General features: G+C 42.0%; 1 protein-coding gene across 2 annotated transcripts in view; it reads left to right on the forward strand.

Annotated features, from left to right (window-relative positions):
- nfatc1 (nuclear factor of activated T cells 1) overlaps positions 1-15,695 on the forward strand; it is a 53,502-nt gene continuing 37,807 nt past the window's right edge. The window contains exons 1-6 of one of the 2 annotated variants that reach the window (XM_083523586.1): positions 12-307; positions 3,004-3,380; positions 3,575-4,595; positions 4,723-4,882; positions 8,101-8,303; positions 12,653-12,825. In XM_083523586.1, coding sequence (XP_083379712.1) covers positions 3,718-4,595; positions 4,723-4,882; positions 8,101-8,303; positions 12,653-12,825 — 1,414 coding nt within the window. In that variant the 5' untranslated portion in view covers positions 12-307; positions 3,004-3,380; positions 3,575-3,717. Of the gene's footprint in view, positions 308-3,003; positions 3,381-3,574; positions 4,596-4,722; positions 4,883-8,100; positions 8,304-12,652; positions 12,826-15,695 lie in introns of both variants that reach the window. The other variant, XM_083523585.1, reaches the window with a different exon arrangement.

Raw genomic sequence — 15,695 nt, forward strand, 5'->3', positions numbered from 1 at the left:
TATTTCCCGGCTTTGTAAAGCGGCGGAGACCTCAGCGCGTGAGTTAGTGCGTCACTAAGACCCCGAGCAGCCCGGTACCGCGTTTACACTGATCTACTGGATTTCTAACCAAACCAACACACACCAGCAAACACCAAACACACACCAGCCAAACACACGCCTGTGTAAATGATGCGTACTTCTCCGTGACAGCGTTTTTATATGACAGATTTATTTATGACAGATAGATTAAAAGTTTTTGGAGTTCTACATAACTTGGACTGAACTTTTACCAAAGAGGTCGGAAGCATGAAATCAGCAGATGAAGGTAAAATAACATTAGATTGTATTAATGAATTCATCTGGTATCATTCTTCTTCTTCTTCTCCATCGTCCTCTGCTTATTATTAGTAGTAGTATAGTAATGAATGCATGTTTTCTCCAGTATACTTAAATGCATTAATGTTAAAGTAGAATATTAAACGCTCCTCATCAGAAACTAATTCAAGGCGTGTCTTTGATTCATTTTGCTAAAGGAGACTGGAGCTGAGTTTGAGTGGGCGTGGCTTCAGCTTCACAAGCAAACCGTTAGAGTGTGTGAGAGCAGTGTGTGTGTGTGAGAGAGCAGTGTGTGTGAGAGCAGTGTGTGTGTAAGAGCAGTGTGTGTGTGAGCAGTGTGTAAGAGAGCAGTGTGTGTGTGAGAATAGTATGTGTGAGTAGTGTCTGAGAGTAGTGTGTTTGAGTAGTGTGTGTAAGAGTAGTGTCTGAGAGTGGTGTGTGTGAGTAGTGTGTGTAAGAGTAGTGTCTGAGAGTGGTGTGTGTGTGAGTAGTGTGTGTAAGAGTAGTGTCTGAGAGTAGTGTGTGTGTGAGTAGTGTGTGTAAGAGTAGTGTCTGAGAGTAGAGTGTGTGTGAGAGTAGTGTGTGTGAGAGCAGTTTGTGAGAGCAGTGTCTGTGTAAGCAGTGTGTGTGAGAGCAGTTTGTGAGAGCAGTGTGTGTGAGAGCAGTGTGTGTGAGAGCAGTTTGTGAGAGCAGTGTGTGTGAGAGCAGTTTGTGAGAGTAGTGTGTGTGAGAGTAGTGTCTGTGTGAGCAGTGTGTGAGAGCAGTGTCTGTGTAAGCAGTGTGTGCGAGAGCAGTTTGTGAGAGCAGTGTGTGTGAGAGCAGTTTGTGAGAGCAGTGTGTGTGAGAGCAGTTTGTGAGAGCAGTGTGTGTGAGAGCAGTGTGTGTGAGAGCAGTGTGTGTGAGAGCAGTTTGTGAGAGTAGTGTCTGTGTAAGCAGTGTGTGTGAGAGCAGTGTGTGTGAGAGCAGTGTGTGTGAGAGCAGTGTGTGTGAGAGCAGTGTGTGTGAGAGCAGTTTGTGAGAGTAGTGTGTGTGAGAGTAGTGTCTGTGTGAGCAGTGTGTGAGAGCAGTGTCTGTGTAAGCAGTGTGTGTGAGAGCAGTTTGTGAGAGCAGTGTGTGTGAGAGCAGTGTGTGTGAGGGCAGTTTGTGAGAGCAGTGTGTGTGAGAGCAGTGTGTGTGAGAGCAGTTTGTGAGAGTAGTGTGTGTGAGAGTAGTGTCTGTGTGAGCAGTGTGTGAGAGCAGTTTGTGAGAGCAGTGTGTGTGAGAGTAGTGTCTGTGTAAGCAGTGTGTGTGAGAGCAGTTTGTGAGAGCAGTGTGTGTGAGAGTAGTGTCTGTGTAAGCAGTGTGTGTGAGAGCAGTGTGTGGAAGAGCAGTTTGTGATAGCAGTGTGTGAGTAGTGTGTGTGAGAGCACCGTGTGGAAGAGCAGTTTGTGAGAGCAGTGTGTGTGAGCAGTGAGAGAGCAGTGTGAGAGGAGAGTATGTGAGCAGTGTGAGAGCAGTGTGAGAGGAGAGTATGTGAGCAGTGTGAGAGCAGTGTGAGAGGAGAGTATGTGAGCAGTGTGAGAGCAGTGTGTGTGAGAGTAGTGTCTGTGTAAGCAGTGTGTGTGAAAGCAGTGTGTGGAAGAGCAGTTTGTGATAGCAGTGTGTGAGTAGTGTGTGTGAGAGCACTGTGTGGAAGAGCAGTTTGTGAGAGCAGTGTGTGTGAGCAGTGAGAGAGCAGTGTGAGAGGAGAGTGTGTGAGCAGTGTGTGTGAGAGCAGTGTGTGAGCAGTGTGTGAGGTTTGTATGAGCAGTGTGTGTGTGAGAGCAGTGTGTGTGTGTGAGCAGTGTGAGAGCAGTGTGTGAGGTGTGTATGAGCAGTTTGTGTGTGTGAGAGCAGTGTGTGTGTGAGCAGTGTGTGAGCAGTGTGTGAGGTGTGTATGAGCAGTGTGTGTGAGAGCAGTGTGTGAGCAGATTGAGAGCAGTGTGTGAGGTGTGTATGAGCAGTGTGTGTGAGAGCAGTGTGTGAGCAGATTGAGAGCAGTGTGTGAGGTGTGTATGAGCAGTGTGTGTGAGCAGTGTGTGTGAGAGCAGTAGTACGTGTGTGAGAGCAGCACTGCCTCCTGAAAGTTTACACAACACTGTGATTCATGATCTCAGTCAAAAATTAGATACAAACTGTTACTTAGTGCAGTGTGTGTATGTGTGTGTATGTGTGTGTTAGTCCAGTAATTCAGATGCAGGCCTTATTGCCCACTTTGGCTTCGTATATTTGGAGCGTGTGGTTTCAGGATCTGCGTGGCACTGGCTTTCACAAGAGACTGTTCCTAATTTCCTCGTGGGACTCGCACACAAGAAAGCACATAATTTCTAACAGGCAAAAGTGCTCCGGCGGTCTGGAGAAGAGGTGTTCCACACATGTATTGGGGAAAAAAGTTTCTCAAGGGTTAATTAGATGGTTTTAACCGTTCCTGCTATAGTAAATTTGTACATAAACCTAAAGGATTCCCATTTAAGGGACAAACTGAATCCCCTCCACGGTTCAGAGTACAGGTTATGAAGGTTTTATTCTAGACCCATTGAGGACTCATCTGTCTACACTCCTAAAACATGGTTCCTAATGAATTAGACAGTTAAAACTTATGTTTCTGAAGGTGTTTCCACTTTGGTATGTTTTTTTGAAATAGAAGACCTCATTTGTGTTTTTCAGACAGAGCAAAGAACACTAAATGCAACATGGGACTTTTAGGGCCCGTGTGAAATTCAGATTTCGGATTCCTCATTTAAATACGATAAGTATATTTATACATATATAGAATAAGTTTATTAGTGTAGTCTATAATTTAAAGTTCGTGTCACTTTTGTTTATTTGATCATATTATTATTATTATTATTATTATTATTATTATTATTATTATTATTATTATTATTATTATTTTATGGTTTAAATAAAATCAACCAAACCTTTTGCTTTTCTGCTGTCAGAATCATATACCATACCCTTAATTAAACTAAGAGACCCCCTTGTTTCGAATGAGTAGCTGAGTGAATAGATTGGTTCTTCCATCTGTTTTTGTGTTTGATGAGGTATGTGAAATACACAGTTATTTTTGGCTGGGTATTTCAGGTTTTAGTAATCACACTTCCTTTCAGCAAGGATACTATTTATTTTAAACCAGCATCCACTGTTCTTCAATTATTTTATTTTTTTTTTTTATAAACCAGTTCATGGTCTATTTACCTGCCACAATAGTGAATTACTATACATTTCCTCTTTGCAGATGCATACAGCTACACACCCAACATCAGCCTTTCACTTCCACTGAGTAGCCCTTGCATTCCCGCCCAGTACCACAACCTTCAGACCACTCCCTCCATTTCAGTTTTAATCAGCCAGCCTTCATCGTTCTCCCCTAGTGAAGACATGGACTCGATGGGATACTATCAGTCATCTGGCCCCAATGGAGCCCCTGCTCTGGAAAGTCCTCGCATTGAGATCACAGCTTACAGTCAGTTCCCTGAAGACGAGGTGGAAGAGAACAATGCACCTGTATCTAAGCGTGTTAACTCTGTCGTGACTTTAACATTGCCTAGTGGTGAAGGCTACCGTGACCCCAGCTGCCTGAGCCCAGCGAGCAGTGTTTCATCACGTAGCTGTCACTCAGAGGCTTCATCATATGAGTCAGGCTACTCATGCAATTATGATAACTCACCACAGAACTCCCCCTGGCAGTCACCATGTGTCTCCCCCAAAGGTTCCTCTTCATTGCTGTCTGGAACCCTGGGCACCACACCTCACCAATCACCTACAGGGTCGCCTCGCACAAGTGTGACTGATGAAAGCTGGACTGCACCTCGTGGCTCCCGCTCCAACTCCCCTTGTGGTGGGAAACGGAAGTACAGCTTTAGTGGCAACGCCTCTCAGAAGTACCATCCTTATTCACCTAACCAGTCACCAGGGCTGTCTCCACAAACCTCACCTCGCCTCAGCATGACTGAAGATACATGGCTGCCGAATACAAACCAGTACACCAATTCTGCCATTGTGGCAGCCATTAATGCCCTCAGCACTGATGGAATTACTGATATTGGAGAGGGGATTCCACTCAAGGCCAGGAGAACCAGCATGGAGCATAGTGCTTCTGTCAGCCTCAAGACTGAGCCTGGAAGTGAAGAAATGAATGCAAAGCTGTGTCAAGAGGACTACTCCACCTCACGCCTGGCATTTAAAAAAGAGGGCTACACTAGCTTTCTGGATGTACCACATCATCCATATTGGTCTAAACCAAAGCCCTATATCAGGTAAAATGCAGATTTTCAGCATCAACTGATTTTGGAATGATTCATCAGGTCTAATCAAACAGGTTTTATTTGCCCGACAACAAATTACTAGACCAAGAACCTCTCGTTGTCATTTTCTTTCATCTAGCCCAACCTTGCCAGCTCTTGACTGGCAGCTGCCCTCCAGTTCTGGGCCATACAGCTTACAGATTGAGGTTCAACCTAAATCTCACCATCGTGCTCACTATGAAACAGAAGGAAGCAGAGGGGCTGTAAAGGCTCTTGCCGGAGGACATCCAGTTGTTCAGGTATTTATCTATATACATCTCTCTCTGAATGCTGGCTTCCATCTATGGTTTTGTCTTCTACCTCTCTGTAGCACACGGTGGAACAGTACTTTTCTACCTTGGTCTTGGAAGTATACTTTAATCCTACTTGGCTGGTTTCCATACAGGCTCCTGTATGAAAGAAGGTCGCCTTGTAAACTAATCAGACTGGGCAACATCCCTTTGCTATTATTCTCTAATGAGTAGAAGCACGTGTTTGGTCAGTCTGAATTTAGCCATTGTTCTCTGGTTCTTATTAGTCTTATTTTTTAACTACATGTTTTGTGGACTAATCATCTGAAATAAAGACAGTCTTGACAGGCAGATGATTGTCTTGGCAACTCAGTTTAAAAATCAGTAATGGTTGTTCAGAAGCTGGCTGTATGGTTTAGCAATAACACAAAGCTAAATCTCAGAGGATTAGGTAAAATACTTTAGATATTACACAAACCCACAAAGTCTTGACGACAGCACAGGCCAGTCAGTTCCGCAACAGACGTTTGTGACTCACTCTTCTCCTCTAAATCTACTGCTTGGACAAATATCATGAATGAGCATAAGTCATAGTGGTCAGAAGCAAATGTAAGTAGCATGATAGCACACATTTAAAGCTTTCTATAACCAGAGATCATGGATCACTTTACCTAGCTAGTCATGCAATACGAAGCAGAAATGATGCTTGGCTTGGACCCACATCTGCTTAAATGCTCTACTCCACTTCAGAATTGTGCTGATTGAATAGCTCAGTTCAAGCTTCATGAGGTGTTAATGATGCCAAACACATGCTGTTGGGCTTCTCTCCTGTGAAGAACCCAGCATGCCTTTTTTCTCTCGCTCGTCCCCTATTTTTTTTCACGTTTGCCGCGGTTTCCGCCCCAGCACACAGGCTGCCTTTTGTTTAGTAAAGTTCCCAGTGCAGCGCTGACATCATGGGGGCCAATGTGCAGTGGAGGCGGCCTGTCTGAGCCACACACGTTTCTGGCTCCTGGTCCCTGGCCGCTAAAGAGGAGTGTGTGTGTGTGTGTGTGTGTGTGTGTGTGTGTGTGTGTGTGTATATGTGTGTGTGTGTGTGTGTGTGTGTGTGTGTGTATATATGTGTGTGTGTGTATATATATATAGAATGTGTGTGTGTGCGATAGGGGGGTTCTCCAGGGAGCCTCACACAAATCTGTCCCGTCCCGTAAAACCACCAGATTAGAGAGTGCGCTCTGCTGTGCACGTTTTTCTACTGGCCTTGATGACACCTCCCACGTAAGCTTCTCTCTGAGACTCAGCATTCACCCCAGAGCTCTTTCTCTTTCCTCAGTTTCAGATTTTTTTGGACCACAGCTTGCAGCTTACCACAAAATTCATCAAATGAATGGTATACGGCTGAACCTTCTGTGTATGACTACAGTTATGAGCATCAGTGCTGCCCTTAAGTCACTCAGGAAATCATAATTCGAAAGTATGACAGAGTTGTTAGAGCAGAAGTCAAGGTGAAAATATGACAACATTATTATCAGAGTAAATTTTCCCAGTGCACTGTACCTGCAGGGTAAATATGATTACCACAGGGGTAATTTTCACTTTTCACCAGTATGTCACAGATACATCTTTGTGAAATGCTTCTAAATGCTTCAGTGAATTGTGTTCGTAAATTAAACTTTCTTTTCGGCTTCTCCCGTTAGGGGTCGCCACAGCGGATCCTCCGCACGTTTGATTTGGCACATGTTTTACGCTGGATGCCCTTCCTAACGCAACCCTCCCCAATTTATCCGGGCTTGGGACCGGCACTGAGAGTGGCTGGGGATGGTTCCCTGACCGGGAATCGAACCCGGGTCGCAGCCGTGGGAGCGCTGCATCTTAACCACTAGACCACCAGGGGACCGAATTGTGTTCGTAAATTAAGCTTGTAAAATGGGACTTTTACAAGCTTTTTTCCCCTGTTGTCTGGTTTTTCCTGTGTGAGATAGCGACTAAAAAAAACCTTACAAAAGTGTGCAGTTTACAGGTCACTACACTATATGGACATGTATTGGGACACCTGACTTTCCCAGCCGTATGTGCCCACTACTGTAAGCACAAAGTTGGAGGCACACAATTGTACAGAATGTTGTTGGATGTAGTAGCATACAGTTTTCCCTTTACTTAAACTAGGAGACCCAAACCTGTTCCAGTATGACAATGCCCCTGTGCACACGATGAAGATCTGCTTTACATGGGTTTAAACAGAAGAGCTCCTGCTATAGATCTCTGACCTTAAACCTACTGAACATAAATAAATGTGAACTCTGACTGCACCCCAGGCCTCCATAGACTTTTGTCCATATAGTGTAAAAAAAACAAACTCTGGAGGATGCATTTGAGTTTGAGTTAGATCTAATTTGCTATGATGGAAGAATGATTGTTAACATGAAGAATCAGGTAGTCTGCATGTTAACAATCATTCTTCCATCATAGCAAATCAGATCTAACTCAAACTCAAATGCATCTGATACCAAATTTCCATTTTACTCCAAAATAAGTCTTGCTGAGATTGTGTAAAAGTATTTCTTGGTACAGATAATTCTCTATACATTTCCCCAGTGCCGTACATACAGTTTATAAGTTATTTGAAAAACCCATGTCTGAGCTCTCCACATAGCACTTCTCAGTCTGTTACACACAGATAGTCAGTGTATCTCGAAGCATGCAAGTTGAGAGCTGAACACAGTGCATGGAGGTGTGGACCAGGTCCTCTGCCCGCCGAGTCATGAACCCACAATCTTGGCATTCCTGTAGTAGGTGATAATGTAGCGGAGGGTGGGGAGGCTCTTTTCGTTCTCTCTGTCTACTCGCTCACTCCTTTAATTTCACCTCTGCCTGTCTAAATGTGAAATGTCAGGCTAAAACATATCTGTTTGAATAAATGTACAAACTTCACAACCTCCAACTTTTCCGTGCCCTCGAGAACTCTGTGTGCCAGTCACTTTTTTTTTTACGCACTTTAAACTTGCCAAGAACTTGTAATTGAATAGTGCTTTATATTTGGGTCACAGATTGACAGTGTTATGGGATAATCATAGAGCATGACCATGTTGATTTCCAGTAGACTGACAGAAATTCTCATTTGTGTAGCAGTTTTAGTTGTAAGCCATGGCCTGATTTTTACAGCAATAGTTTAATACTTATAAAAGAGTCTACTGTAACTGTAAATGAGCAGGTCGTATATTTTTCAGCTTCACGGCTACATGGAGAGCGAGCCTCTGACTCTGCAGCTGTTCATCGGGACGGCAGACGACCGTCTCCTGCGGCCGCATGCTTTTTACCAGGTCCACCGCATCACAGGCAAGACCGTGTCCACACCCAGCCACGAGATCATGCAGGCCAACACCAAAGTGCTGGAGATTCCACTCCTGCCTGAGAGCAACATGAGGGCCATGTGAGTGTGTGTGTGTGTGTGTGTGTGTGTGTGTGTGTGTGTGTGTGTGTGTGTGTGTGTGTGTGTGAGTGTGTGAGTGTGTGTGTGTGTGTGTGTGAGTGTGTGTGTGTGTGTGTGTGTGTGTGTGTGTGTGTGTGTGTGTGTGTGTGCATCTTTTATTATGGTAATAAAAGGTGGCATAAGAAAGGATGTAAATACATGCTTCTGTAAATAAGAACAGTAGTATAAAATACTCAACACGTGTATAATTCTTAGTCTGGTTTTATTACTATCAAAGTCCTATTATTAATAAAAACAGAAAGAAAGTAGATCTAATTTAAAGCCATTCCTAGTTTTATGACACATAGTAAGCTCCTGGTACAGGAAGCTCTGTGTATATGTGTGTGTGTGTGTATGTATGTGTGTGTGTGTGTGTGTGTGTGTGTGTGTGTGTGTGTGTGTGTGTGTGTATGTGTATGTGTGTGTGTGTGTGTGTGTGTGTGGTGCTTTGTGTAGTTTGTGGAGTATCAGAGCAGTGGGTTTCCCTCCCAGGAGCCACACAGCTCGTGTTACGTGAGGCCTCAGGATGTGTGGGGAGCCTCTAACAGGGCACTGGGGTCTGCTGTGCGAGCGTTGCAGTAGCAGCCGCCCAACTCAGCACTTTTTTTCTCGTTATTTAATGGATGCATTACTCAACTAAGCTTATATAAAACCAAAACCTCCTCGTATTTATTTTCAGCCTTGTTGGAAGTTCTTGTTGGAAGTGTACTTGCTTATGCATCAGCCAATTTACTTCTAAAGCATAAAAAAAAAAAAAACATCCTATGCCTTTCTTTTCAGTAATATAACGGTTGTTAGATGTATTATATTTAAATGATGTCTTGTATTTCACGATTTTTAGAGGGCATTTAGTGTAGACTGGGGAAAAGCTGTCTTTGATTCTCGCCATTTGGAACCACTTTACACATTGTGGTAATGCTTGTAGGCCACGTCACGGCTGTTATAGACTTTTTTTCAGCTAAATCTTATGAACATTTGCTCAGACAAAAACCTGGAATTGATTCTCATCAATCTAAAGGTTTCTCTAACGTTTCTCTAAACATTTTAATTGTATTATTATTATTATTATTATTATTATTATTATTATTATTATATATTATTATCTATATATTATATGAGATTTAAAAAAACAAATTGGAATCATTCATATATATATATATATATATATATATATATATATATATATATATATATATATATATATATATATATATATATATATATATATATATATAGTGAGGAAAATAAGTATTTGAACACCCTGCTATTTTGCAAGTTCTCCCACTTAGAAATCATGGAGGGGTCTGAAATTGTCATCGTAGGTGCATGTCCACTGTGAGAGACATAATCTAAAAAAAAAATCCAGAAATCACAATGTATGATTTTTAAACTATTTATTTGTATGATACTGCTGCAAATAAGTATTTGAACACCTGAGAAAGTCAATGTTAATATTTGGTACAGGAGCCTTTGTTTGCAATTACAGAGGTCAAACGTTTCCTGTAGTTTTTCACCAGGTTTGCACACACTGCAGGAGGGATTTTGGCCCACTCCTCCACACAGATCTTCTCTAGATCAGTCAGGTTTCTGGCCTGTCGCTGAGAAACACGGAGTTTGATCTCCCTTGAAAGATTCTCTATTGGGTTTAGGTCTGGAGACTGGCTAGGCCACGCCAGAACCTTGATATGCTTCTTACAGAGCCACTCCTTGGTTATCCTGGCTGTGTACTTCGGGTCATTGTCATGTTGGAAGACCCAGCCTCGACCCATCTTCAATGCTCTAACTGAGGGAAGAAGGTTGTTCCCCAAAATCTCGCAATACATGGCCCCGGTCATCCTCTCCTTAATACAGTGCAGTCGCCCTGTCCCATGTGCAGAAAAACACCCCCAAAGCATGATGCTACCACCCCCATGCTTCACAGTAGGGATGGTGTTCTTGGGATGGTACTCATCATTCTTATGACCCAAAAGTTCTATTTTGGTCTCATCTGACCACATGACTTTCTCCCATGACTCCTCTAGATCATCCAAATGGTCATTGGCAAACTTAAGACGTGCCTGGACATGTGCTGGTTTAAGCAGGGGAACCTTCCGTGCCATGCATGATTTCAAACCATGACGTCTTAGTGTATTACCAACAGTAACCTTGGAAATGGTGGTCCCAGCTCTTTTCAGGTCATTGACCAGCTCCTCCCATGTAGTTCTGGGCTGATTTATCACTTTCCTTAGGATCATTGAGACCCCACGAGGTGAGATCTTGCATGGAGCCCCAGTCCGAGGGAGATTGACAGTCATGTTTAGCTTCTTCCATTTTCTAATGATTGCTCCAACAGTGGACCTTTTTTCACCAAGCTGCTTGGCAATTTCCCCGTAGCCCTTTCCAGCCTTGTGGAGGTGTACAATTTTGTCTCTAGTGTCTTTGGACAGCTCTTTGGTCTTGGCCATGTTAGTAGTTGGATTCTAACTGATTGTATGGGGTGGACAGGTGTCTTTATGCAGCTAACGACCTCAAACAGGTGCATCTAATTTAGGATAATAAATGTAGTGGAGGTGGACATTTTAAAGGCAGACTAACAGGTCTTTGAGGGTCAGAATTCGAGCTGATAGACAGGTGTTCAAATACTTATTTGCAGCTGTATCATACAAATAAATAGTTTAAAAATCATATATTGTGATTTCTGGATTTTTTTTTTTAGATTATGTCTCTCACAGTGGACATGCACCTACGATGACAATTTCAGACCCTCCATGATTTCTAAGTGGGAGAACTTGCAAAATAGCAGGGTGTTCAAATACTTATTTTCCTCACTGTATATATTTACAGTGCATGTTACAGCCTCAGATTTTGTTCTGTTACAGCTTTATTTCAAAATTGATTAAATTCATTATTTTCCTCAAAATTCTACAAATAAAACCCCATAATGATGACATGAAAGAAGTTTGTTTGAAATCTTTGCAAATTTATTAGAAATAAAAAACGATAAAAATCACATGTACATAACTTTTCCCAGTCTTCGCCATGACACTCCAATGCATGACGAACACAAACCAAACCATGAAGTCCAAAGAGTTGTCTGTAGACTTCAGAGTCAGGATTGACAAATCTGGGGAAGGAGACAGAACCATTTTTGCAGCATTAATGGTCCCAATGAGCACAGTGGCCTCTATCATTCATGAATGGAAGAAGTTTGGAACCACCAGGACTCTTTTCAAAGTGGGCCGCCCGGCCAAACTGAGAGATTGGGAGAAGAGCCTTAGTCAGCGAGGTGACCAAGAACCCAATGATCACTCTAAATGATCTCCAGCATTTCTCTGTGGAGAGGAAAACCTTTCAGAAGAACAACCATCTCTGCAGCACTGCACCAGTCAGGCTTGTATGGTAGATTGGCCAGACGGAAGCCACTCTTCAGTCAGAGGCACATGACAGCCCGTGGAAACATCATGCTGTGGGGATGTTTTTCAGCAGCATGAACTAGGAGACTGGTCAGGATTGAGGAAAAGATGAATGCAGCAATGTACAAATATATCCTTGATGAAAACCTGCTCCAGAGCGCTATGGACCTCAGACTGGGGCGACGGTTCATCTTCCAACAGGACGCCTAAGAACACAGACAAAATAACAAAGCTACGGTACGACTCTGTGAATGTCCTTGAGTGGCCCAGCCAGAGTCCAGACTTGAACCTGAATGAACTCTGGAGAGATCTGAAAATGCCTGTGCACCAACGCTCCCCATTAAACCCGAGAGGTTCTGCGAAGAAGAATGGGAGAAACTGCCGAAAAATATATGCCAAGTTTGTAGCATCAAACTCAAAAACACTCAAAGCTGTAATTGGAGCCAAAAAGGCTGTGAATACTTTTGTACATGTACATACATAATTTCTTTTCTTTTCTTTTTTTTTGTTGATAATTTTGCACAGATTAAAAAACACGTCTTTCATGTTGGCATTATTGTTTGTAGAATTTTGAGAAATATAATGAATTGAATCCATTTTGGAATAAAGCTGTAACATAACAAATGTAGAAAAAGTGAAGTGTGAATACTTTCCAGATGCACTGTATGAATATTCGAGGTTGAGTATAGAGTCTGTATATATGTATAAGAAAAGTAAAAAGAAAATAATAAACCCAAGTTTTTAGTTAATTGGTTCCTGGATCAGCATGCCTAACCACCCGAGTATGCACTATATACACTATACATGAATATACTGTTTCCAGTTTAGAACATAGTTATACAAGTTACTAATAATCTGGCAGCACAGAGACTTTGATTTCTTCACAACTGTAAACCTTGTGCTCGCTCTTTATTACAGAATTGACTGTGCTGGGATTCTGAAGCTGCGGAACTCAGACATCGAGCTGCGGAAAGGCGAGACAGATATCGGAAGGAAGAACACACGTGTCAGGATGGTGTTCCGAGTCCATATTAACCAGGCTAATGGCAGGACCGTGACCCTGCAGACCGCATCCAACCCCATTGAATGCTGTAAGTCAACATATAATGCTGTACACGTCACACCCTGCTGGTAGAGTTGGGCTGAATATATTAATATTTTTTTCTCATTTTGTGGAATCGAATATGCAGCACATCATTACAAAGCGAGAGACGAAACTAGAGCTGAATTTATTTGAGCCGGAACTGTAGATTCTGCACCTTCAGACATGGCATATGAAATGATGCCACCAAATGAAATGTTCTCCGGATTTAATTTACATTTGGGTTGATATTTTTCAGCCAATATCACTGACACCTCTCCAACACATGATCGAGAAGATGTTAAATATACAGTAGTGTACAGTAGTGTGTCATGTCGGGTTGAACAACTGCAAACAAGGTGGATTATTTATTCAGCCTTTGTGCCTTAAATAAATTTAGAGGAATAATTAGAAGTAATTTCTTTAGTTCAGCATTCAATGTTTGGTATTTAAAAAAAACACGGTATGAACCCAGTAATGTGTGTTCATGATTTCTAAGTGTGTGTGTATAATAGTTTGTTCTACATTATTCTTATGAACATAATATTCCTCAGCACTATCAGATTAATGATATTAAATATATATTTATTAAATCACTGATATGTACCACCATCTACACCACAGATACAGTATAGTACAGTATAGTTGTATTTTTGTATATATATATATATATATATATATATATATATATGGTTTAGACATGTGCAGAGGAGGGACATGGGATATATCGGTAAGATAATGCTGAGGATGGAGCCACCAGAAAGGAGGAAATGAGGAAGACTAAGGAGGAGGTTTATGGATGTGGTGAGGGAAGACATGGTTTGAAAAAAGCAGATGTAGAGGACAGGGGGGTATGGAGACGGATGAGCCACTGTGGTGACTCCTAATAGGAGCAGCTTAAAGAAGAAGAAGAAAATATACAGTATACATAGATATATCTTTATATACAGTGAGGAAAATAAGTATTTGAACACCCTGCTAGTTTTGCAAGTTCTCCCACTTAGAAATCATGGAGGGGTCTGAAATTGTCATCGTAGGTGCATGTCCACTGTGAGAGACATAATCTAAAAAAAAAATCCAGAAATCACAATATATGATTTTTAAACTATTTATTTGTATGATACAGCTGCAAATAAGTATTTGAACACCTGTCTATCAGCTAGAATTCTGACCCTCAAAGACCTGTTAGTCTGCCTTTAAAATGTCCACCTCCACTACATTTATTATCCTAAATTAGATGCACCTGTTTGAGGTCGTTAGCTGCATAAAGACACCTGTCCACCCCATACAATCAGTAAGAATCCAACTACTAACATGGCCAAGACCAAAGAGCTGTCCAAAGACACTAGAGACAAAATTGTACACCTCCACAAGGCTGGAAAGGGCTACGGGGAAATTGCCAAGCAGCTTGGTGAAAAAAGGTCCACTGTTGGAGCAATCATTAGAAAATGGAAGAAGCTAAACATGACTGTCAATCTCCCTCGGACTGGGGCTCCATGCAAGATCTCACCTCATGGGGTCTCAATGATCCTAAGGAAGGTGAGAAATCATCCCAGAACTACACGGGAGGAGCTGGTCAATGACCTGAAAAGAGCTGGGACCACCGTTTCCAAGGTTACTGTTGGTAATACACTAAGACGTCATGGTTTGAAATCATGCATGGCACGGAAGGTTCCCCTGCTTAAACCAGCACATGTCCAGGCACGTCTTAAGTTTGCCAATGACCATTTGGATGATCCAGAGGAGTCATGGGAGAAAGTCATGTGGTCAGATGAGACCAAAATAGAACTTTTGGGTCATAATTCCACTAAACGTGTTTGGAGGAAGAAGAACGATGAATACCATCCCAAGAACACCATCCCTACTGTGAAGCATGGGGGTGGTAGCATCATGCTTTGGGGGTGTTTTTCTGCACATGGGACAGGGCGACTGCACTGTATTAAGGAGAGGATCACCGGGGCCATGTATTGCGAGATTTTGGGGAACAACCTCCTTCCTTCAGTTAGAGCATTGAAGATGGGTCAAGGCTGGGTCTTCCAACATGACAATGACCCGAAGCACACAGCCAGGATAACCAAGGAGTGGCTCTGTAAGAAGCATATCAAGGTTCTGGCGTGGCCTAGCCAGTCTCCAGACCTAAACCCAATAGAGAATCTTTGGAGGGAGCTCAAACTCCGTGTTTCTCAGCGACAGGCCAGAAACCTGACTGATCTAGAGAAGATCTGTGTGGAGGAGTGGGCCAAAATCCCTCCTGCAGTGTGTGCAAACCTGGTGAAAAACTACAGGAAACGTTTGACCTCTGTAATTGCAAACAAAGGCTCCTGTACCAAATATTAACATTGACTTTCTCAGGTGTTCAAATACTTATTCATATATATTATATCATACAAATAAATAGTTTAAAAATCATACATTGTGATTTCTGGATTTTTTTTTTTTAGATTATGTCTCTCACAGTGGACATGAACCTACGATGACAATTTCAGACCCCTCCATGATTTCTAAGTGGGAGAACTTGCAAAATAGCAGGGTGTTCAAATACTTATTTTCCTCACTATATATATATATATATATATATATATATATATATATATATATATATATATATATATATATATATATATATATAGAGAGAGAGAGAGAGAGAGAGAGAGAGAGAGAGAGAGAGAGAGCGTAAGTTTAGGGTCAAAATTTAATGGGTTAAGCACAAATTATAATACTTCAATCATACTACTCACAGTATCTACTTTCTGACTGCATACTAAACATTCTAAATATGACAGAAGATACATTATTACTGCATGTAGTGTGTATGTATATGTGTGTGTATATATATATGGGCAGGTATTATATTTGGCCTGCGTAATTCTTCATCAGTCG

The sequence above is a fragment of the Silurus aristotelis genome (genome assembly GCF_946808225.1).
Source record: "Silurus aristotelis genome assembly, chromosome: 21".
NCBI classification, from domain to species: Eukaryota; Metazoa; Chordata; class Actinopteri; order Siluriformes; family Siluridae; genus Silurus; species Silurus aristotelis.